Raw genomic sequence first — 25082 nt, 5'->3', positions numbered from 1 at the left:
AAACCTCCCTCCCCACCTCGTAGATCGTGCCAAAGCCCAATCGCTGCTCCGCTCGGAACTCATCTCCTGCACTCCATCTCTCAGGCACTCCCTCCCCACTCCTCCGCCGTATTCCGTACGAACTAAGGTCCTCGCCACCGCCCGTTACATACAGCCTTTTAAAAGCCTCATGGGATGAGTATTGAAGTGCTGTTTGCGAGCACCCACGAAGGCCGACACGCTACACGAGGCGGTGCGTGGGCCAGCATCTCGCCCGGCCGCCTTTGTCTCACCACCCCAGTGGCGATGTGTTTACGCACCGCGCCAGGGACTCGATTTGAGGCTGAGTCGACCTAGGGGAGTCCCGGGACCGGTTCAGATAATCGGGTGGCCGTGTTCGTTAGGGCTGAAGGACTTGGGGGAAAATATCTAATTGCGATTTTTCTGACAGATATTGCGATTTGCTTTGCTATTAAAAAAATTGAGTCAAGCTTTAGTTCAATATTCAATGGAGCCATGACCACATGATACCATCAAAATATGAACTGCTCTATATATTCTAATGCAAGGAATGAGCACTTAAAATATATGAATTGCTTCCAAAATGTATTTATTCAATTTTTTATTGAAATAGAACAATCAAACATAGAATAATTGTTAAGTTAAATAAAATAATAATGAAACAATTCCCAGAAGAAAGTAATATGACTTTTCAAATCGCAAAAAAATCGCAGCCTTTACGAGTTGCTAATCGCATTGTTTTCAAATTGCGATTTCGAATTTGAAATCGATTAATCGTTCAGCACTCGTGTTCAGTGTCGCGCTAACCGCTGCACCACCGCTCCCCACTGTACATAACAAACTCCGACAGCATCCACGTCGAGTCACAGCCACCCCTCCCCTTCCATGTCGCGCTTTCCCTCCATCTCACACACATTGCTAACTCCTCCTTCAATCGCAATCGCGCACAACAACAGCGAGCGCCGCGGCGCCTGTGCCAGGCTAGGTGCACGTTAAGGACAACGTGAAGTGTCGAACGCCCGCTGGCGGGAGGTCACGGGACAGACCCACAGCTGTCAACCCCCTTATCAGTGCCCCTACCTTATAACACATCAATTCGGACCTGATTGTTCACCCCGTGCCCCCCTTATAAATCTCAACGTTCATCCGACAACGTGCCATCATCACAAGGGTGAAACACAGGGAAGAATGTGTTCTTGTGTGCCCGTATTCAAGCATGTGTAACGCCGTTTGGACCTGAAAACTCAATTTGCCTGGACAAAAATACCGTGTGGATTGACAGATCCAAACACCCAGGCACCGCCTGTGCTCCCCTACTGGCTGCGCTTTATCCACCCGGCGCTCCGCTCTCCGTTGTTGTGAGCGTCGCTCCTCCGCCCTCCGTTGTTGCTGGAGGGGGCGACTGCCTCCAGCCTGCCCCTCCACACGCGACACCCATCCGCGCACACCTCTCGCTACCATCTCACTCACACTTCCCCCATCGCATCTTGCACGCAACATGCTCCCCGTCCATCTGACACATTATCTTTCCTCCCAATTGCCCTCTCATAAAGACCATTCACGCGATCCCACCGTCCGTCTCCTGAACAAACGCCGTCCCTTCCGACCCTACAAAGCACGAAAAGACGACACCACCGGCCCCACCTCTCGTGTACGCCTACAAACACTCGCGTCTCTCACTCACACACACACAGATCATATACATAGACACATCATTTTGGCGACGCTGCGTTGGGAGTGATGCAACAAGCACACATGACAAAAAACAAATAAACTCGACACGTTCGCCAATAGCGCTGCGACGATGAAGGGCCATTGCCCGAAACGTTGCCGACTATTTGTTTCCATTTTAAGGCATATAGACAACACATCCTCCCTTAGCTAAGTCAAGACAGCCTCTCATCAACTGCCCACTCCACATTCTTGATCGCGAGCTCCCCTCTATATTGCCCACAAAGAAAGATAAATATCTCCCGTGTAGCCTTAACAGACTGTAGGGGCAAGTGCTGTTAGCGAGCACCACCTATGAAGGCCGGTAACGGCACACGAGGGGGTGGGTGGCCAGCACCACGCACGACCGCCTTTATCTCCCCAGTGGCGATGTTTACACACACCACCAGGTACTCATTTGAGGCTGAGTCTACCTAAGGGAGGCCCATGACCGGTTCACATAATCGTCACTGGGTGTTGGCCGTGAGCGGGAATCGAACTCGGGTCGCCGGGTTCGTAGCGCAGCGTAGCGCTAACCGCTGCACCACCGCTCCCCACATTGCCCACAGCCCCTGGTATCACACACATGGACGGAACAATTGACCCCACTTTCCCCCAAATCACTTACGACATACGTGCACAGAAATGAAACCAGTTACGCATACACATAGCTCAACACGTTCGTCGACAACACCGCTTTAAAAGAAACAAATATATGATAGGTCAAGTTTCTGGCACATATATATCTTGTAAAGGCAGTGTTATATCAATAAATGTGTTGAGTATATTTGTTACGTATGCTTGTGCGCCATTTCCAACGCAGCAGCAGCATCACCACCAAACAATTACGTAATCTTACACACACTTGAATTGATGTACAGTATGGCAAGTATAAGAATCAATGTTAACCGAGGAATATTTTAATATCTAATAGACACGCACCCTCCCATCTCACAATCACACACACTCCCATTTCACACACGCCATACCCATCTAATACCTTATCGTACATCACCAAAACGCCAATGTCATGTAAGACAAACTTTCCACTCCAAGGTCCGTCTCATGCACACACACCCGTATCTCAATTTCAGACTTCCCCCCAGGTAAAAGACACAAACACCCTCTCTCTCATCACACACACGTACACTTTCAATTTCGGGCACACCCTTTACTCCATGCTACATCTCATACCCACGGACACATCCCTCCTTCCATCTCTCATACACACCATCCTAATGTCATACACACACACACACCCGCAAATCTCATACACTCCATCCCCATCTCATGCACACAGACACATCCCTCGTTCCATCACTCATACACACCATTCTAATATCATACACACACACACCTTCCCATCTCATACGCACAGTGCCGGATTAAGCTAGTGCGCGGCCTGTAGCATATGTTATAAAGGGGCCCTAAATAAATAACAAAAAACATAAATAGTAAAACACATAAATGTTTAACTTGCATAGTAAAGTAATTGTATTTTTTTAATTTGTCATACAGCCAGATAATACGACAAATCGCGAACCTTAAACACCCAGTCGTTCATAAAAGTTGAAGGCAGTATAGTACTATAGTAATAGAGCAAGTGCAGAATCACTGGACCGGAATTGATGGCTTGAAAGCATTTGGCGAGGGGGCCCTTGAAAGTGCGGGGCCCGTAGCATGTGTAGGTACTTTTGCTTCGAGGATAATCCGGCACTGCATACGCACTACCCCTATCTCATACATACAGACACATCCCTCCTTCTATCTACCATACACACCATCCTCACGTCATACACACACACACATCTACCATATACACCATCTTCATGACACACCCTATTCGGTGATGCTGCGCTTTCAGTGGAGCACAAGCACAATTAACAACAAAAACCTCAACACATTTTTTTCAATAATACTGTGGCCTTAAATGGAAATATATGCTATCGGTGACGTTTTGGGCAATGACCCTCTTCATAGCCCATTCATACAACAAACCCTCTCTTCGATCTTCTCCGCATGCAGGCACTCTACACGCCACTCTCCATCTCATGCAGGGCCGGATTCAGATGTCGTAGGCACCTGGGCTACAGGTACTGCGAGGCCCCCAGTAATATTTACAAAAGAAAAACAAAGTTAAAGAAAAATAAAATGTATTTTGAACAAGGCTAACAGCAAATAAAATTCAGCATTCACAAATGAAATAACTTTTCACTTCATCTCTGTAGGCCCGCCAGCTGGCAGAGGCCCCTGGGCCACAGCCCCTAAAGCCAATGCCTCAATCCGGCCCTAATCTAAAGCACACCTCACCAATCCCTTACATGGCCACGTACGGTGCGAAAGAAGTTCAACATCACGCACACTCCCCTCAATTCCATACGCACGAAATCTTGTCGCACACCCTCCACATGTCATGCACACTCTTCACTCCACAGTCCATCGCATACGCCTCACTGCCCTTCTATTCCACACACATGCCTTCCTCTCATCTCACACACACACACACCCTCCCCTCTCCGCCATAAATCTCTCTCTCTCTCACACACATACAACCTCAACAACTCTCCTCCGTCTCCACAATCACTCCCTCCCACAAATCCCCTAGCCACCACTCTCTCCTAAATGTGAACCACGCGGCAAAAGACAAACACACGCGCGCACACATTCGCCCCCCTTAACCCGCACCCACAAACTTTCTCCGTTAACCTTTAACCCCTCGGCGCCACCCCCCCACCCTCACATCCTCCTCCTCGAGTCCCCGCCCGTGCATCGCCTCCCGTGTTGAGGCGTCACCATGGCTCAGTCCCCGTCGCCATGGTAACCGAGGGGATGGCTGGAGCAGCAGCAGCAGCAATGATTGTCTCACTTCCCCACACATTAACCCCCCCCTACCCCTTCACCAATGGCTAGAGTAATTATCAATCATTCATATTGCCGATATTTATTCGAGGGGAAAAATAAGCATTGCGTTTGCACGCGATGGGAGGGCGCGTTGCGTTTTCTTGTCACGATGCCACGTTGCACCGGTCACCGGGTCACAAATCATGACCTCATTCGCGTGCATTTCAGGTCACGGAAACGTATGCATTCGTGCCCGTGGCCCCTTGACGTTCGTGAATCACGACCTCGTATGTTGAATTGACAAACGGTCCTCACGTTGCGTCTCTCGTCGCTGTATCTAGAGGTCCTTTCTTTACGACTGCAAGCACTGTACGTCGCGCATCGGTCATGAATTGACCACCGCCTCAGTGTGAGCGTTGCACGCAGGGTTACGTAATGGCTGGCACACGCATGCTATTGTCACGGGAAAATTCCATGCCAAATTATTAGGGGTGCCTTGGTGGTGTACTCATCAGCTAAAGCCACGTGGGGCTATAGGTGATGTCATGTTTCGTAAGCTCACTTCGCATGTGCGAGGTTGCGAGTTTAAATCCCAGACAGGGGGTTAATTTGGCCCATCATCTCTCCTCTGCTCTTGATAAAATGAGTACCGATTTGGTGCAATATCAACAGTTGTGATATTATATTAATCCCAGTCGTAGAAATATCGATTTTCCACTGCTGCCTCAGGGATATCAATGGATATCAGCACTGCCCCAGATTTCCTTGAGCAGAGACTCTGAATGCATGCATTTTGATATGTTACCTAACTCAATGTGCATCTAGAGTAATGCAATGTAAGCATAGGCATTATTGTACAAGGTACATTCTGTGAATTATTATTCGCAGATCATGCATTTTTTATATGGACGAACAAAGTGAAGGCGGCATCCGAATCCACTGATAATGTTGCATATTTTACGATTACCCTCCGCCTCTCATTAAAATAATTTCCTTGCTTGCATATCCACGTCCCCGACCCTGCGGCATATACTCAAATATGCAGGTGTTGCACGTACTTACGTAACATTATATGGGAATAATTCAACAAAGGCATGGAGCTGAGTCAATAATACAACCTTTACAAATATTTGAGATTGGCTCATCCACCCTTTCTGTTGTTTTCATTGCGTAAATATTATGAGGCCTGTTTGTGTAGAGAGGGGCTGCTAGATGCAAACGACATATGTCCGTGTGCCTCTGGTGAATAGGTAATTGAACTGTGCTTAAAATCTGCACTGCAGCTGCAGACACCACCCAGAACTGCGGCGTTAGCAATGGGCCCTCTAGTGGCCATTTCGGCTAAACTCTCAGAAGCATAGGAAACAGGTTTCAAGATTGTTTTGCTTTACCAGGTGGGAGCTCACCAGACCAAGGAGAGTCTCATTTGCAAGGGTGACCCGAGTTGTCCATAAATGACAAACGGAATAACATAACAACAATGGACAACAATGAAGCAAACATCAATTAGAGCAACAAACAAAAGCCAAACATAAATCTAGATATTTTAAATAATTACCTCTCGGCCACACGGCCTTCTGGGAGTGCATAATTTCAGCAGCATTGTCTCTGCAGCGATGTTGACATGCAGTGCCTCATCAGCAGTCAGGCTTGCTTGAAGCAAATTCACAACATTAAATGCGAAACTGTGCCTTTAAATATTGCACGGACTAAGAGGGTTGTCGTACGAGGTACAAAAAACCAGGACATCGTAAGAAGAACACCTCACAAAACTTCAAGAAGGGAGAATGCCTCGGCATGTAAATACATGATCATGAGTGGTGTATTATTAAGCAACTGCGACTTACACCACTCACAGATTTCCCAGGACAGCTACCTCAGGGAGAGGACGATCCTCGGAAGACCAATGCACACAGCAACCATACCGACAAGCATGAGACGCAAACTTTTAATGCACGCGAGCGAACCCTCATCAATTAACACAAGAACATTCTTCGAGCCCCGAATTTACCAGAATGGTCAAGTAAAGTGAAACACCCCACGACTGACAGGGCGTGGGCAGGCTTTCATCCAGTAGTGAGTTGTGAATCTGCAAAGGGCTATAAATCATGACCATCAATCCAGTTTAAATCTGGCTGGGTGCTTTTGTGGCAAAGCACTCTACGATACTCACAATCGGAAAGTTCTGAATTGAAATCCCAATCGGAGGTTGACTCAGCCCATCTCCCGTTTTGCGCGCAGTCAATAAAAACAAAATGACCAACAACTTTGAGGGCGAGCCAACAATGATTGTCCTGTGGAGAGAATGGCCTTTGCCATATTAATGGGGCATTTTCATCACTGGCTCTGGGCGGCCAATGTAGATTAGTTCATGGGAACGGGGAGACCCTTTTGACTTTTTGAATTGGGTTGCCATTCACTGCTCCATTACAGTAACGAAAATGTGCTTTAGCAATAATTCTGTGAAAATTACCACATATCACAATTCTAATACTTTGTTGCCTAATTATATGGTGATTTTGTATTGCGCATTATGCGATTTTCACTACACTGGAATTGTACTAGTTCTGCACGTGTAAGTTTAATAGTTTTACGCAAATACATTGTGTACGAGAATTGGCCCGACATTATGCATTTGTGATGAAAACTCTTAAAATAAAAAAAACAAAATGAAAACCTTTATGTAGGTTGCATAATCCCAGTCTGTAACACGAGTAACATGACTTCATCTTCAGCGGGCGATGTTCCAATATTTAGAAGTGCATGCAATGATCCGGGTATGAAGCCGTATAGACTGCTGGGGCGTGTCCTGTTAGCAAGCGCCAACTAAACCCGGACAGAACACGATCGGGTGGTGTGGTCAGCTACACACCTGGCCACCTTTGTCTCCCCAAGTCCTCATGTTTACGCATTGCACCAAATACTAATTTATGGCTGAGTCGCCCTTTGGGAGCAATGCACTAACCACTGTACCACCACTCCCATCACACACAGATACACTCTACTGTCTCTGTGTTATTGATGTGTGGCCAAATAAGCCATCAGAAAATCATAGGGAGCGTGGTTTATTGGCAAACTATCTATTGGAAGCACGACTCTAATCTATTATGAATTCACGTACACCAGCATGCACCGATCTAGCAGATGTAATACGCATTAATCCAATAATGTATATTCATGACTGGAAATATAATTTCCCATCAATGGGCACAGTCAAGGCGCATAAAATAGATGGAAGGAATGAGGTTAGAGTTTACACTGTGTGCAATGTTTCTTCTCGAATAGTGTACACTTGCTCATGAACTCTTTTGGTCAGACGCTACCAATGAACACGTAATGTGCGGCACACATTTAACACACACAAATACAATCTGAGAGGCTAGTGCTCATGATAAGGTCGCAAGTTCATGCCACGGTAAGATAAGGGTGGACCCATCCCATCATCCGTGAGGTTGGATTAACGACCTGGGGCTCCTCACTTGAAGTGCTGTGAACTGCTGCCCATTGACTGGTATCTACTCAGTGGCAGAGTCATGTGCTCCAGCCCGGTCCAAGAGCTCGTCCACAAAACTGCTAGACACACAAATAACGCAATGCGCAACACAACCATAGCCTTGAAACCAACACCGACCCCCTAGTTCCTTGTTCTGGTGAACATTCTGCCACCAAATATCTGCAGAGAGGGGACAAGTTTTCCTGCCAAGGACCACCTATCCATCATCAACCAATACCTCAACAATGTTCCTCGCCGCTGACTCAAGTCCCGATCCCCCTTCTGGGATCGTTGCTGCTGTTACCATTCTGGAATCTCACCCAGAGCCCGATGAACGCTGGCGAGCAGAGTGGAACAATGCGTCGCGATATCACAGTTTAACACTGATATCACAGGATCATATAGGGAATGCTATGACGTTACAGTAAACAGAGCGTGCTGTAATGTCACCGAGTACAGGGCAGTCTAGGGTGTTACAGAATAAAGGGCGAGCTGTAACGTCCCACGACACAAATCACACCGTGCTCTCACAGTTAAGAGAGCACACGTCCTAACACGGTACAAAAAGTAAGCTGTCAGGTCACAGAGAACATTGCGAGGTCACGTTACACTCTGAGCATGCTGGGATGACACAGTCCACAGAGGTTGCCGTGATTAGAATTGCCACCTGTCCTGGTGTTCCTAGGATCATACTCATTTTGATGAAGCCTTACCGAGACATAAAACTAACATCCCAGGTTTTACGAGTTGCATAGTAAGGCACTCCATTCACTCAAGGCACTCCATTTACATAGTCTTGTTCTTAAATATTGTGAGATTATTGTTCCCATGATGTCTTCTTTTTGTACAAAGTGGGAACCTCAGTGCCTAGGGTCACCGTGGGTGGACGCTTGGCATCGGGTGTGGGTGTTTAATGTGAGTCACTGGGGCTGATCCACCATATTATGAAGTCAGGTTTTATTTCCAGCCACGGATAACACCAGTGGCAAGTGGTATCTGAATCTGCTCTGCACAGTACTCACCGCAGGGCTGGGGAGAGCCAATGTGGCCCAGCGTAGTACTGACCACACCACCCTCTCATATATTCTTCTTTCGTGTGGCTGATGTAGATACAGAACAACGATTACAAATTCACATGCAGGTGGTCTCGCCAGATAAAAGGGTCAGGAGTAGCGGGGTGTATCGCCGTGACGTCTCCTTCGTATCTGTGGATCGGGCATTACGTCGTTATATGCTGTACGGTCTGCTTAAACAGTTAGCATGGTCATATATTACTGTGTCTGTGTAAGCAAACAGTCGTTGCCTTACAAGTGAGACTGAACTTGTCATGGAAATGCAAAATCTCCACTGCCCGGTCAGAGCTGTAAAGGAAAAAAAAGACTCCGATAAACTCATGGGACCTCCTTTGCCAGTACCAAAATATGAGAATAGGTTTTCCCCTTTTATCTGGCAACAAAACAGGTGTTAAGATGTTAAAACACCAAACTGAAAACTTTTACAAAGAATCATGTCTGCATTAACCACAATACTTGTGGTCAGAATGCAAACAAAAAACACTGATAATATATGACGCATTGTCTTTGAAACTGATTGTTCCACACCAGAGACAGCTTTCTTTCGAGCCTCGTCTCAAACGGTGTTAGACCAGAGGACGCCAAGTATTGTGGTTAATGCAAACAGGATTCCTTGTAAAAGGTTTCAGTTTGGTGTTTTAACATCTTAACACCTCTTTCGTTACCAGAAAAAAGGGGAAAACGTATTCTCACTCCGATAAAATGTTTGGCATGGGAGACACTGTGACGTTTTGTTACGCTTAATTGTATAATTTGGTATCAAAATCGTCTCATCCACGGCGATATGGGGTATTCCATGCGAGTTTACTCCTCTTATCGGAGGGGTAAAAATTCGTGGAAAAACCTGCGGATGATTAAAAAAAGCACCACGGATGGTAGTTATTTTGGGTAATAGGGCCATGAATAAAGAGGAGTTCTGGATTTAAACCGTCTTTTTGGAAACGGTAAAACTTTAGTGATTCAACAAACACAAGCACAGACCATGTCCAGAAAACACTTTGGTTTAATAATGACAACATATACACGCAGTTTTTTTTTTGTTTCTCGTATATCCATAACAATACAGCGCTGCAGGGGGTGTAGTGATTACAGTTTTGGGTAGGAAACAGCAGTGCACGGAGCCGAACTGTAGTGATTTAACGGAGCACACATACACCCACGCAGACACAAAGACAAAGATCCCCCAATAACGCCTCTAACAGGCTGTTGGGACAAGTGCTGTTAGCAAGCACTATGAAGGCCGGCATGGCACACGAGGGGGTGGGTGGCCAGCACCATGCAGGCTGCGTTTGTCTCCCCAGTGGCGATGTTACACACCCCACCAGGTACTCATATTTAAGGCTGAGTCGACCCAGAGGGGGCTCAGGACCAGCTTAACATATATTTGTCACTGGCGTTGGCTGAGCAGGAATCGAACTCAGATCCCCCGGTTTGTTGCGCAGGGTGCTAACCACTGCGTGGCCGCTCCCCTAGACACGCAGACGCACACACAGCTCACCTGCACTGCATGTTAAGACTCAAGCAAGAACACATTACCACAGCATATGCAATATGACAAGCAAGTCTACACTGTCGTGTTCGTACCAGAACATGTAAATGTTTTCAGATATTCATTTTAAGTTTACACGGTTTTGTTCAACATCATCAGACAAACCACCGTACTCTAGTTTGTTCCTTGCAACGCAATGTATTAGCAGTGATGACTTAATGCGGCGTTATTATAACATGGCAATAGACCACGCACATTACAAAACTCATGAATTATTCGTGGTTATGCAGCAGCCGCACAACTTTCACAATTTTTTTTTGCAATTACAAAAGAGAACAAGCTGGACAAACCGGAACAATAAGTGAAAGCCTCCATTGTCACATAAACAGTAATGTCCGGTGGGGTCCTAGGATTCTACCTGCAGTAAACGTTAAGGCCACCAGCAGACAACGTGGTCTGTCCAGTCCCACATTAGCTTGCGTTGTATACACTATAGTGTATCACCCTTGTGAGTCATCATTGAATTTGACCTTGGCTAAGGTGTTAGTAGGTCAAAGTTCTTGTCATTTGCTGTTCGATTTAACGTCGTTTGGTTTAGCGTTCTGCAGTTTCTATAGTTAAGCAGTGGTATATAAGACTAACATATTTATACATACACACGCACAAATATTCCCCATTTAGCTTCATAGACTGGAGGGGGCAAGTGCTGTTAATGAGCACCTATTAAGGCCAGCATGGCGCATGAGAGAGGGGGTGGTTGCGAGCAAGCATCATTCAAACCTGGCCACTTTCTTCTCTACATCGTTGATGTTGACACACCACAACAAAGTGTTTAGGTTAAACTAACCTAGGGTAGTGCCCCAAGGTAAGTTTAGAAATCAGCTGCCCGCTGGTGTTTGTGGCATGGCCAAGGAATCAAAGCCCAGGTAGCCAAGTTTGGAGAGTAAAAATGCTAACCAATATAACACCACGTCTCCCACACGCGCACACACAGAGTTCATAACAAGTGTGCCACAGTGAGGAGGCTCCCGAAAAGAAACAAAACCGGGAATACCATTCAATCACTTGTCTAGTATTTCAAAACTAAGTAAGCAAAACGACACATGGCAGTTTTAATATTACAATAATAAACAAGGTATTAAAACGCAAGAAGCTATATATGTATACATGGCTTTTTCTTAAAAAATATACAAAGAAATTACAGCCTTTACGCAAGTCCTATGCATTGTCATTTACAAAACGCAAACATTCACCTGCAAATAAACTTACAAAAAAAGGAGAAATGAAACAAGCATTTTTGTTCATTTGCTTTCAGGAACTCGTGTATTAGTCTACAATTATTTACACGCACGAACGGGGTACGTTACGTCGGGTGTCCAGTTGTGGACAATGCAATGTTGCGTTTCTTGTCATTAAAGGATGTGCAGCCTCTGTCCAATGGGCTATGTAGTTTAAGTAACATCACTGGAAATGTGTAACGTCTTCATCTCTTTACAGATAATACGGTTTAGCTAGTTGTAAAACGTAACCCATTGTTTGAATAAAGAATACGGTATTACATGGCCTAACCCCAAAAACAAATACGGATCACAGTGATTACTTTGAAATATTTGCTTCAAGAAAACATACATCACATTTCCCAATGCTGTAACAGTTTAGATATTTTATGTAAAATTGGAAAGGTGGTCATTTTTGCATGACATGAGCAATTTACACGTCATAGTGTGGAGAAAGGGTTCAGGTGAAAACAGGTTAGTGTTTAAGGTTGAGTTAGACACTCCACACGTGCAAATTCAGGTTATCATCGCTTTACGCAGCAGATGCGTTCCAAAACAATTGCGCACAAAGTGAACACCTATAGCAGAGACTGTCACCTACCCACAATGCACCGGGCGAGACAGCTGTCTACCAAGCAGTGCGTACAGAATACAAAATGTTGTCCCACGTCTGACCGCATAGCCACATACGAGTGAATTCAAATCGCATCGAGTGAAATGTGTAGAATTAGGTGAGCCACATATACGCAAAAGCGCACAAACCGAACCCGCATAAAGTGAGCGAAACCTGTACATGAGAGGCAGAATTACGTCTCATAAAATACATAATTCTTCACGTTTCCATTTTCATCATCATCATCATCCACAGTCAATCCACTGCTGGATGAAGGCTTCCTCAAGCTGCCACCAAACTCGGCTGCCGCTATTATTATTAAACGTCCATCTCCCATCATCGATCTCTTCCAGTAACCGGTACTGCCCAGACCCACTTACTTTTCTTAACTTTTTGATGTCATTAACCTGGGTGTGTTCTCTAATCCATGTGCTCCTCTTGCTGTCTCTTCATGTATCTGTAAATATCTTTTGTTGCACTCTGTTTTTTTTATTATACCTGAATGGACTGATAATGAATATTTACAGCCATGGTAAAGATAAGTAAAATCCATGAATGTTAAGCTATACTCAACAACATAGATCCACTCAGTGTGGTAAAGTATCTTGCAACAGCACTGACCACGAAACGAAAGCTGGTAAAGTTATCTTGATTCAGGACAAAATGTCACGTCAGCTCAAGACAAGTGGTCTCAATGGAGTTAAAAGTAAAAGCAAATACAAGAATTAGCAAATTAAGGTCCATCTGCCTGGGTTAAAGCAGTCGGGGTTTGCGACTTTGGGAAACACATCGATATTCGGCAAGCCGCGTCCACCTGCCACAGCATGCACGATCCAGAAGCATTGTGAGCCACGTCTCGTGTAACTGCGGCGCATTAGCAGTGGAGGTCACCGGAGATTTATGGACATAAAATGTTACAGCATTTACTCCCACGTTATTGTATAAAAAAACACGCACATCAAGTTTAACAAGCAGAAACTCAATATGTTCTGCAAAATTGGCGGCGTGTCTTTGGGCAGAAGGGAGGCCAACTTTCCCCGCGACCGTAAATGAAAACACTAGAGGAAATGTTATTTTAAGGTTCTTAATAGATTTGAAGTGTACCCTATGTAATACAATGTGGACTTTGGACGTGAAGAAGGTGCCGAAACTATTTTTTTTATATTACAAAAACACATCTGGGATAATACCCAAACTTTAATAAGATAACTTACCCTAACATAACCTCCACTAATCAGGTCACACACTTTTTACACATGATGCAGTCTAATTGTTGCCATCACTGGACATTATATGAAGCGGGCTTGACGTGTATCCTGCCCTTATGTTGCTCCAACTTATTTTCAAAACTTGTTCCATAACAAAGGACTGTTTATTTATATTTTACCACTACAGTACTTACGTAACCAGCGATAGCGCGTTAAGTCAATGCCTTAATGATAGAATGCTTGCGTGTGGTTCACATGACATTAGATTATAACCCATAGACTCCTAAATGACATCGACTGCAGGCTACAGTATTTAGTAACAGACAGCAGTGGGGAGTGTGGGGAGGGGTAAATTTGACGGTACGATGACACGCACGAGAAAGCCCCCACCCCGTCGGACTCGGCACACGTCTGAAATCCGAAGAGTAAAATCAATTGATTTCAGCCTTTGATTGACGTAGACCACGTGGGAACACACACACACACGACACCGCCACTGACAAGACTCTATCAATCACAAGCGGCTGTGAAATGTCTGCATCTTATATGAGAAGCGATTTTGAAGAATGGATCTGTTTATTTTTTATCGCTCGGCTTTCATGCCAAATGCGCACAACAATGTGCATCATCCACAATGGGTTCAAGTATGAACATGCCTTTCTCGGGATTAAATTTGTCCGTACCAACCAGATGGGGCTCTCCAGGGCTGAGTTCCAGAAAATGTGTCCCCCCTCCCAATCCTCCCAGCTGTCCATGGGGGGAGGGGAGGAAAGGAAAAATATTCCTGAAGAAATAAAGCCCTGGCAGCTAGTACCAACACTATAACCTTCAAAGTGTAGGTCAAATCAAACACCCTATGTTACACAATCTCGCTCCCATTCTCTAGAAATATATTTGTACGGATATTTTGTTGTTGTTTTCCCGTAGATGGCAAGTTTCGTATAATAACAATTTCCGACAGCAAATAATTATTTAATTCGTAGTTGAGTTGTATTCACTGACATACAATCTGATGACGAAATGCTATTATAACTTAGGAGGTAGAGATGTATATGCCATCGCATGACATCACATACTACGATAAAAAGTAATTTTACCTGTGAATTGTGTGGGGGGCTGCAATATCCTAATCTTCACCAGTAGGGGGAGTGTGTACATACGCAGAGCAAGCTGGTTTAAAACCACGTCTGTTATCACTAGAGTGCTGTGAACGCTTCCCATTAAAATCGCCACTACACTTACGTGTCAGTGTACACACGTGCGTTATATGCCGCATTGAACTAATCTAGTACCGAATTACCATGTGAAAGAGATTGTAAGAAGAGGTGATTTTAAGAAGAATAAAATATGCCCAACATGTAAACACATTTACATACCCGAAAGTCTATACAATGAAAATAGGCAGGTTTCCTTTTCAACATTAAGCTGTCTCAAAAGCAAACATCAACATTATTACATACTTCCAGCTATAAAACGGTGTCAAGAACCCATCGCGATACCATTTCGTGCAATATTATTTAAAAATTGTTCGCTGCTAAATTGAGAGCTCGCATTTTAAAGTACTTTACAGCTAATCCTACAAAGGAATATCTGCATTTCTAAAATTCTAAAAACTATGTTTAAAATTGTTAAACATCTTTCAAATATCTATTGTTAAACACCAATCATTTTAGTAAAGTAATTTTGTTTGTTTTATCTTATACGTAAGCTTTCACGACCAATATGATTCGTTATTCGTTTCTGTTGGGTTAGATCATCTAGGTATAGCGTCATTTGCTTTTTACTATAAACCTCCACATGAGACCTCAAATGTTGTTAACAGCCGACGGCAATCTCCAGCGAAACATCGGACCAAAAGTGTCAACACTTTGCTTTCTTTGCAACATTCTTGCGGTTTTCTGAAAAAAATGAAATTACAAATGTTCCCACCACGTGACAACTCGATTTGATCGGCGCGGTGGAGTGGTGAAGGTTATAGTTAAGGAAAAAATACATTACACCTACACGATCTGACCCAAAAGAAAGTGATTATTAATAAAAACCAGTTTATATTACCTTTTTGCATCAAAAATACCATTGCTGTATTAATTTATAGATGCCGAAAAATGGGTATGCATTCTTTTTATAGCGGTAATCTAGTTTTAAGCCGATTCCGTTTAACAAATATCAATCATTGCCATAAACAATTAAGAACGCACTGTAGCCAATATGTGACGGCTCCGAACATCATACATTTAATTATTATTGTTGTGAATTCAGCCGTGATTAATATGTATCATACATTTCAATTAACACTTATTACAATTTTGCTTTGAAATGTCTTTTAATTGAATTAAGTCGAAAGCGTCAGGAAGTATAATAATATATTATTTTTTTCATTTACATTTAAACTAAATTATATGAACATGATCAGCATGCCGGAAAGGCAGCATAGCATATACCATGGACTTTAGAGGCAATGTCAAATTCCATAGATATAAGTACACAAATATTGTATACGCACACCATATTGCCAGGACACCATATCTCTTACATACCAGATGACCTGTGTTCAAAGATGTTTGGAATAATAGAAGGTATTTCTAAGTTTATTTTTATTCCTGAGGGATAATCAAATAATCCCGTTGTAGATATGGATGGGGAAGGCCTTGATACTGCAGTTGATTGACGAAGCGTCGCAAATAACTATGATTATTTATAGCCGACGGTACGTTGTTATCCTTAAGAGGTTTTTGGGTTAAATCGATGAAATATAAATGTGTCGTTAAACTCGCTACCACCTGACACAGTCATTAGTAAGGTTTGTCGTGTAAACAGAACATGTAAATTCGTTACTAGTACGGCACACTGATATGTTGGAGAGTGAACCCACAACATTTACAACTCCGAGTACGACGTTTCGTCAGTAATTACAACTAGCATCATCAGGCAACAGCCAACTCTGGCCGTCAATTCTGGCTGTCGCCTGATGCTAGTTGTAATTATTGGCGAAACGTCGTGCTCGAATTGTAAATGTTGTGGGTTTACTCTCCAACACACCGGTGTGCCATACGAGTAAATAATTGGCATGTTTTGTTTACGTGACAAACCTTACTGTAATTGGCTTTGCCGGGTGGTGGCGGCTTTAACGACGCATTTATATTTACACGATCTAACCCAACACAGGCCTCTATTATGGATATTGGTCGCAAAAGCCTACGTGTTAAAAAGGAACATTCTTATCAGACCACCACCAATGATCTGATTACACTGGAATCTTCAAAAGTAGTTAGTTATTTTATGGGGAGACATGCTCTCAAAATGTAAATGTGCAACTCCCACTGCTGGCTCAGGTTATTCTTGTTCGAGCAGGGATATGCGTCATCTTATGCCTACAAAAAAAGTAACTACCCAAAAAAAACACGTGACCCACCGCAGTTTGGTCCAAAGTCAGAGCTACACTATTGTACAGGAAGTAATAATTGGAAAGCACCTACAGTTTAGTTGTGCTTTGGTATAACGTCACCTGTAATCACTTAAGAAACTGCGCGTAAAAAATGTACATGTTACTAAACATGTACATTTTTGCTTTTTGAATCGAGTAAACAAAAACATGTTCATACTATTGCATCTCTGCACCTCTTCCGAAAACAACGCTGAAAGAAATGGCACTCTTGAGATAAATGTGCCGCGTGTAAATGCGCGCGGTGTTATTACTGCTGTGAGACTGTTAAATTATTATCATTAACGGCGTTGTGACTCGTGGGAACCTAACTTGGCCACAGTGGCACTTATGAAATAATGCCTCTTGTTATTTATTCACAATACATCTACACGACCGTACCTGCACTGTGCAGAGGTTTATATGATGTGCAATGCCTAATTGAAGTTGATAGGTTCATAAAGCTATTGGAAACCACATGCTGCCTTGTCAGTAAAAAATGGCATGCTGTACATTGTTGAGAAGTCAAAGATAATATATGTTTTAATAAAACTGGAACCTCTTTTTAAATTTGTAATTTATAGGCGCTTTTGAAAAATGGACGCGTATTGAATTCTGCTCGCAGCAATTCAATTTGGGGTATTAAATGCATTGCAATCTTTAGCTTATTTATCTTTGTCTTGGCATTGTTACAAGTGTTATACGTAACGCATAACTATCTCCTCGGCTGATTGAATGCTGTTGCACTGCAAGACCACAGCAACGATAGGGGATGGAGCATTTACTTGTGAAGTGCGATTGGTCAGACTGTTCTGCGTGAGCATATATAGACGCAGACCTTGGGCTAAACCAACTTAAACATGGGTGAATCGCACAAAACACAATCGTAAAGGTGTCAATATGGTCCATAACCAAATATTTTTGTTACGTAGCATTCAAAAGGTGGGATTTTTTTAACCTTCATTTCACGGGGCTGCTATTAAAATAAGCATGCTGATTTAACCAATCAACTTATGTGACAGCGATCTATAAATGTATTGTAAAAAATGTGACAATTATTGGTGTTTAACAAACGTCTGTGCATGATGCGTCCTCTTGTAAAAATTACAGAGCCTATATTTGCTAGTTTTTGAAAAAGAGTTGCTGCTTTTGTATATAATGTCGGTACTACATTGTGCTATGTGGAATGCATCTGAATTACGAATTGAGTTCATTGCTAAACTGTTATAATCAGTAAGTATACATATTTTTTCTTAAAATTTTTGTTCAACATCTTTAACATGTATTATATTAATGTTATTTTATATAATAAACAAAACATCCCTTTCATTCCCACAAGCAAGCAAGCTATTTTGTTAAATATATAATTCCAGTGTGGAATCATAACACGTAGCAAACTTGCTAATAACATTAACTATCCAGGCAGATGAAGCAGTACAAATGATACATTCTAATCGCAAATACAAGTGACTGCCGAGTCCATAAAAAAATAAAAGTAACAATAATTAGAAAGAGCTTTCGCAACTTTTTTAAGCGGCCTGCCACAAACCGTTGAGACTTCCACCGGCATCCCACCACTCACAACACAGCGCACGCGCAAACGAGACCTCACATAGCTCTCTCGTGACAGGCAGCAGCAGCTCAATCAAGAGGTCCATTCAAAACAGCTTCACGGGCCCCCAAAATATTACCTAAAGTGAACGCGCACGTGCACACGCACGCACGCGCAGGTGCATGCAAGCACGGGTGCAAGTGGGACGCTATTCGTTACCACCGCAAGACGTAATCAGAGTTTTCCACTTGTAATCAGATGAGTATATGTCATCAGGCATGACTGTAATTTACGTCGGCGTGTAATATGATTACATGTAATGACATTTGAAGGTGACGACGACTTCAGCTCATTCCCCAGTTTTGATAGCTGTAGCGCTTTCCATGGAACTGTGAAATTTCTGCCAATGCCTTAAGCGTGACATTTTATTGGATAGTCTGTTAATATTTGTATTTAGCACTGCCCACAAATTTCCGTGGAATACACATCCAGGGTTAAGGGTGGGTGGGATATCTTACGTCAGCGCGACGCAAGAACTCAGCCAGCAAAACTTTTTTTTCAAATACGGTATGATACTTTAATTATTACTATTAGAAATTATTATTCATGATTACCCTAAATTTACCCTCTGGTGCTAAATTAGTTCCTTTGGGCAAGCGTTTCCAATCGTGGGGAGCGGGTGTGGGGACATGGCCTCATCTCCGAGGGACTTTAGATTAAATATTCCAAACCCCTTCATTGCGAGTGGGGGACGAATTTCAGCACTGAGAGACACTTCTTGTGAAGACTCCAGCAGCCATAGCACAAGCATCCCAACCCGACCACAATCATCGTAGCCCAACCTCGGTTAACTAGGCTTGTTTCAATGTACGCCACTGACGACAACGGTGCTGGGTCGGGGCTCTAGTTGGGTCGGGGCTCTAGTTGGGGCAGGCAAAAATCCGCTTCGGATTTTTCAGTCTCAGGTGACACACAGCCAGGCGACTTCACCGATAATAATAATGCACAGGCCACCTGTGACGATGCAACTTTGTGGGACACGCGTTAAACTGCACGAGCTGCAGGTTGAGAAAGCGTCATCATCGTCATCGTCGTCGTCACAATACTGATGCTCCTTGAGCAAGCCACACGCATTAACCCAAAAAACCCACGGTGGATTACGAAGCCTCCTCAACCTGGAGCCATGAGCCATGCGACGGTGATGAGCGACGTCACTCGAATAGCCAAAACCATCGCAAGCGGTGGGTCACAGTCACCAACTAACAACAGCCGGACAGACAACGGGGTGGTGGTGGTGGGGGGGGGGTGCCGCCACTGCCTTAGGCCAGGTGGTTGTTGGGAGTCGCTGGGGCAGCTGCTGTGGGCCCATTGAGGGGGTTGAGCGGGTTGACGGGCGAGGTGGTGGTGGAGCTCTCCTCGCCGTCGGGGCCGGGCTCGGCGCGATCCTTGCGGTCGGTGTACTGGCCGATGAAGGAGCCGTCCTCGTTGAATTGTCCCTCGCCGCCGTCTCCGTACTCCACCAGGCTGTCGGCGCTACCGCCCCGGCGAATCGAGCCGTTTGGGGATGGGCGCCCGCCCTTGCCGCCGCCGCCGTCTGGAACTTTCTCGTCCTCACTGTGGACGTGGGTGGAGCCATGGCGAGGGTGGGTGGGGGTTGGTGGGTAAGGGGAGGATGGGTGGCATGGATGCACGGATGGTCACGCATACGCACACGCACGGGGTGAAGGTGCAGATGGGTGTAGATGCGTGAACGTGCACACGCGCTCGTACGCACAAAGCAAAAGGGACACTCTCGTATACGCACACACGTACACGCAGAGAGGTGAACTCACATATGGACTCGCACACGCGCACATACGCAAAGGCACAAACTCGCACGTGCTTGTACAAACGTGTACATACACGCAAAGTCACGAACCCATACACACGTGGACAGACCAGAAGAATGTACATGCACAAACTCATACACACCTGGACACTCGCACACATACGCAGCACATACGGGCAAATGGATAAACTCATACACACATGTACATCCAAAGACAACACACACAAACACGTTTTCACCCAGACAGACCATCGGGCAGTGTTACTCGCGTCGTACACAAATAACTAAGACAATCGGGCATGATGTATACACAGCGGACAATGAGAGCATGCTCCTAAGACTACCGCACGAACACCACAATGATAACACATCAAAACACGAGGACGAACGCATAACACAAGAGCGTGCAGCGATATAATGTTTCAATGTATCACTGTACAATTTTTAAAAATCGGTTATTTTGTATTATTATTAGGCTTGTTGAGCCTCACTGAGTCTCAAGACTATTTTTCAATGAGGGTCCCGTCAACGTTTTCTCAGTAGGGGGCGGTGTTGCTGCTTGTATTCCTGATGCCAAGCGAGTGATTCGCAGGTAATGTTTCACCATTGTATTATTATTTTGCCAATAAACAGCTACGTTGCGTTGTTTTTTGTTCAGCTGTTGGAGGAAACCCATGCGGAAACATTTTGACAGAGTGCAATCAAAGAGAGCGTTTCTCATCATTGCCATCATCATCATCTATGAGCTCTCATCAGCTGCTCTTGTTGTTATGCGAGCGATGTGGCCAATTGCATGATCTACCCACTATGACAAACAATGCTGGCACAGCACCGACAACGATAGCACACACAGCACTGCTGGACTGAGGGTTTGCACACGCAATTCTGGCTTTTGTGACCTACCTTCCCAGCGACCTATGCACGTGAGAGAGAGATGTGCATGGGGACAGCCAAGAAAAGAGCATTAGGCTGGTTAAAAGTTGAACAGAGTGCAACGTAGAAAGCAAGCAAAGCGCTGGTAGCAAGATCCAAGCACTTTCATGGTTAATAGAAACGGAAAATGAAATGTCTCAGTCGCTGATAAATAGAATGAAAAAAAACCCCGTATTCTATTAAGTTTAATTAATCTGCAAATGCAAATCTTGAAATTAAAACAGAAACAAGTTTCAATCAACATGACCGTGCCTTGTTTTCTTTTATCATTGTCCTTATTTTTCCGTTATAAATGCAGGAAAGCGTCAATGAGCTTCACGGTTGTTTTTCAAGAGGTCCTTGATCAGCATTATGGGTCAATTTCTTACGAACAATGTTTGAAAGGAAGCCGGCGTGGCTGGCCAAAACTCACACATGCACACGCAAGGGGATAACTCAATAACATAATGCTCAATGAGGAGATGACGATGATCACGAATATGATGAAGAAGTGCATGTATGTTTGTACATTTTCACGTGTATACTTGAGTATGTACGGGTGTGTGTGTACATGTGTTGGTGGTGCCGTGCCATGGATAGCGCACTGCGCTGTGAGCCCGGCGATTCCACTTTAGCTTGGATTTTTAGGGCCCGTGAAGCTGTTTTGAATGGACCTCTTGATTGAGCTGTTGCTGCCTGTCACGAGAGAGCTGTGTGAGGTCTCGTTTGCGCGTGCGCCTTGTTGTGAGTGGTGGGATGCCAATGGAAGTCTCAACGGGTTGTGGCAGACCACTTAAACAGTTACGAAAGCGCTTTTCAAACAGGTTCTGGACCTTCCCTAGATCGACTCAGCCTTCAATGAGTACCTGGTGCGGTGTATAAACATCGCCACTAAGGAGACAAAGGCGACCGGGCATGGTGTTGGCCACCCATCCACTAGTGTGCCGTGCTGGCCTACACAGGTGTCCAAAAACAGCACCTGCCACAACAGTCTGTTGAAGGTTATGCAGGGGTTATGTGTGTGAATGTGTATACTTTAGCATGTAGGCATGAGTGTGTGAGTGAGTGCATTCACACCTGTACGTGTCTTCCTTCATCGGCTGCGCTTCGGGATCAGGATGAGCATCCTCCTTCTCTTTAACTGAGAAATAAATCAACAAATTAAGGATTAATGATCATCTGAAGCCCCTTGGGAATCCTCTCCACGCGATGCCCTATACTTCACCACGCTGAAGGCAGGGCATAAGATAATTTAAGATGGCACTCGTCACCGATGTTAGCTATGGGAATCGAGCTCAGGTACCTAACCAATTTTGCCACTGCTTCCCCCCTCCCCCACAAACATAGAAATAACAATACCACAATTGCTGTATTCCTATAACTAGCGATCACTCTATTATCATGACAATGATGACGGGGTGGAGCGGTGACACAGTGGCCAGCACACTGCGACAGGAACACGGGGATCTTTTTCAGACCATGGCCTAACTACCAGCAGCGAGTGATATCTTCAGCAGCCCACACTGACCTACATGGTGGTGGTGGTGTACAGTCAACGAATCGTGAACGACATGGCAGGGCGGGCGGTCCTTCACCCAGCAGTGGATTGACAAAGGGGCTGTGATAGGATGATGTCGGTAGTTTTGATGGTGTACATCAGCGGTTCCCAACCTCTAAATATTTCTTGGACCACCGCATGCTAATAGTTATTTGAAATTCCTTGGTGAGGATGTTATTATTTTTCTTCTTTTCCGCAGACCCCCCCTGTAGTAGCATCACGCACTGCCAGGGGCCTGCGGATCACAGGTTGCGAACCGCTGGTGTACGTACGTACGTACATTTAATTTATTTCGTACCGTACGTAGCCAACCATGCTAATAGGAGGTGCGGGGGAAGGAAAACAAAGCAAACACAAAAAAGCAGTTCTAAAGAAATTAGTTTTCAATATAGAGTCCATAGCTCCAGTAGCTTTCTAATATCGGAAGAGCATTCCAGATGGCCACAGAAAGCGAGTGATGCAGCGACCGTCTTTTTTCAATGGCTAGCCAAAAGTCACTGCGAGGATGACCGGAGTTTGTGTGATAGTTTATGCTCCTTGACGAGATCAGCAAGGTATTGTGATTCATTTGTGGCATGCACTTTGTGTGTAAGGAGTGCGACCTTATAATAATAATGACGGCGATGTAGAAACTCTTACCGGGATACTTCCCTCCCCGGTTGCGTCGTACGAAACAGATGATGAGGATGATGAGCACGAGCAGGACAATAGCGCACATGAGCCCGATGAACCAGCCCTGCGTGGGTATGTTTACTTGCTGGCTGGGTTCAGCTGTCAAAGACAACCACACAAGACATGAGCACAGAGCGATATAAAGACAAAGATCCCCCGCAGAGCCTTAACAGACTGCTGGGGAAAGTCCTGTTAGCGAGCACCTATGAAGGCGCAAAGACACAAACGGGGGGTAGGTGGCCATCACCATGCCTGGCTGCCTTTGTCTCCCTAGTGACGATGTTATTGATTGTCACCTTCAAACCTCATATATGGTAGACTTGAACTCTGATGCGATTTTGGGTTGTACGTTTTTGCTCCACGTTCTCGGAGCTTCTTCAGGTACTGAATGTAGGCTCCCACCACGTGGAGTGAAACGTCACACAATGTGTTCAACAACACGTGGTATAAATCCTAACATTAAGCTTAATAATGTTGTTATCGAACAACCCATCAGAGAGCTATATAATATAATCATGAAAAACCTACGGAGTATGATTTATTTAATTAAAACACAAATCTGACCACATTAACTATTAACATTTCCTGATAACAGAAAATATTTGAGTTATATTTTGAGCAATGACCTGTCTTCAAAAGAGAGATCAGCAAGATATTATTTTTTTAAACCCCCAAATGTATAAAAATTATGCTTTCGACATCATTCGGAAGGCAGAGGAAGATCATCACCCCGTGTTCGAGAATATTCTGCAGAAACTGATACCACAACGACTTTTAAGATCACTGAAAGTGACCTCGTAGATACGCTATGGATGCTATACATTTGCACATCCCCTGCTGTAGGGATGTTTGTAAAGTGGCAATTAAACATAAATGTAATGTTACATTTTTGAAGAGTGGGATTTTGCCCGAATTATGTTTGATTTTTGTCGTCACGAAATGATTGGTGAATGAGCTGATACCATCAAATTGTTCTACTCAAAAATCTATTAACTATTTTTCTTAGCAAGTAAGGCCCACTGAGCTGTATAGCTCTTTTTCAGAAGCTACCTGGCCACAAATGATAGCTCACTGAAGTGGCTTATCGCGTGTAAATTTAAAGCAGCCAAATCATCTAAACGCACGTTGATTCTAAATGTGGAGAAAAAAAACCGGGAGGACCCGGAGATAAATTCAAGCGACCACGGAGAGAACATTCCAAATATACAGGTGCCAGGGTCGGGATCAAACCCACGACCTCCATACTAGGCGAGGGAGATGACCACTCACCACTGTAGCACCTGGTTTAATAGCGGGTGGCTTACACCTACACCCCAAGTCGGGCTCTCAGCAATGCTGGCTAAGTGCTCAAACACACGTCAGCTGCCCACATCTGAGGGAGTTTAAATTTGTAATTTAACAGTGTTCAAGGGTCCTTATATATGTACATAGCCAA

At 44.4% G+C, this 25082-nt stretch overlaps 1 protein-coding gene across 12 annotated transcripts in view; it reads right to left on the bottom strand.

Annotated features, from left to right (window-relative positions):
- Nucleotides 1-10102: 10102 nt before the first annotated feature.
- Nucleotides 10103-25082, bottom strand: part of NRCAM (neuronal cell adhesion molecule) — a 261902-nt gene continuing 246922 nt past the window's right edge. For 9 of the 12 annotated variants that reach the window (XM_032954073.2, XM_032954071.2, XM_032954080.2 and 6 more), the window contains 4 exons: nt 23615-23746; nt 22495-22558; nt 21409-21420; nt 10103-20291 (listed from right to left, as the gene is read on the bottom strand). In XM_032954073.2, the coding sequence (XP_032809964.1) occupies nt 19997-20291; nt 21409-21420; nt 22495-22558; nt 23615-23746 (503 nt within the window). In that variant the 3' untranslated portion in view covers nt 10103-19996. The other 3 variants (XM_032954075.2, XM_032954082.2, XM_032954081.2) reach the window with 2 other exon arrangements.

The sequence above is a fragment of the Petromyzon marinus genome, chromosome 14, assembly GCF_048934315.1.
Source record: "Petromyzon marinus isolate PM22_M1 ecotype Great Lakes invasive population chromosome 14, UKy_Petmar_22M1.pri1.0, whole genome shotgun sequence".
NCBI classification, from domain to species: domain Eukaryota; kingdom Metazoa; phylum Chordata; class Hyperoartia; order Petromyzontiformes; family Petromyzontidae; genus Petromyzon; species Petromyzon marinus.
Note: the sequence above shows the minus strand (reverse complement) of the source record. Positions and strands in the feature narration are given on the sequence as shown.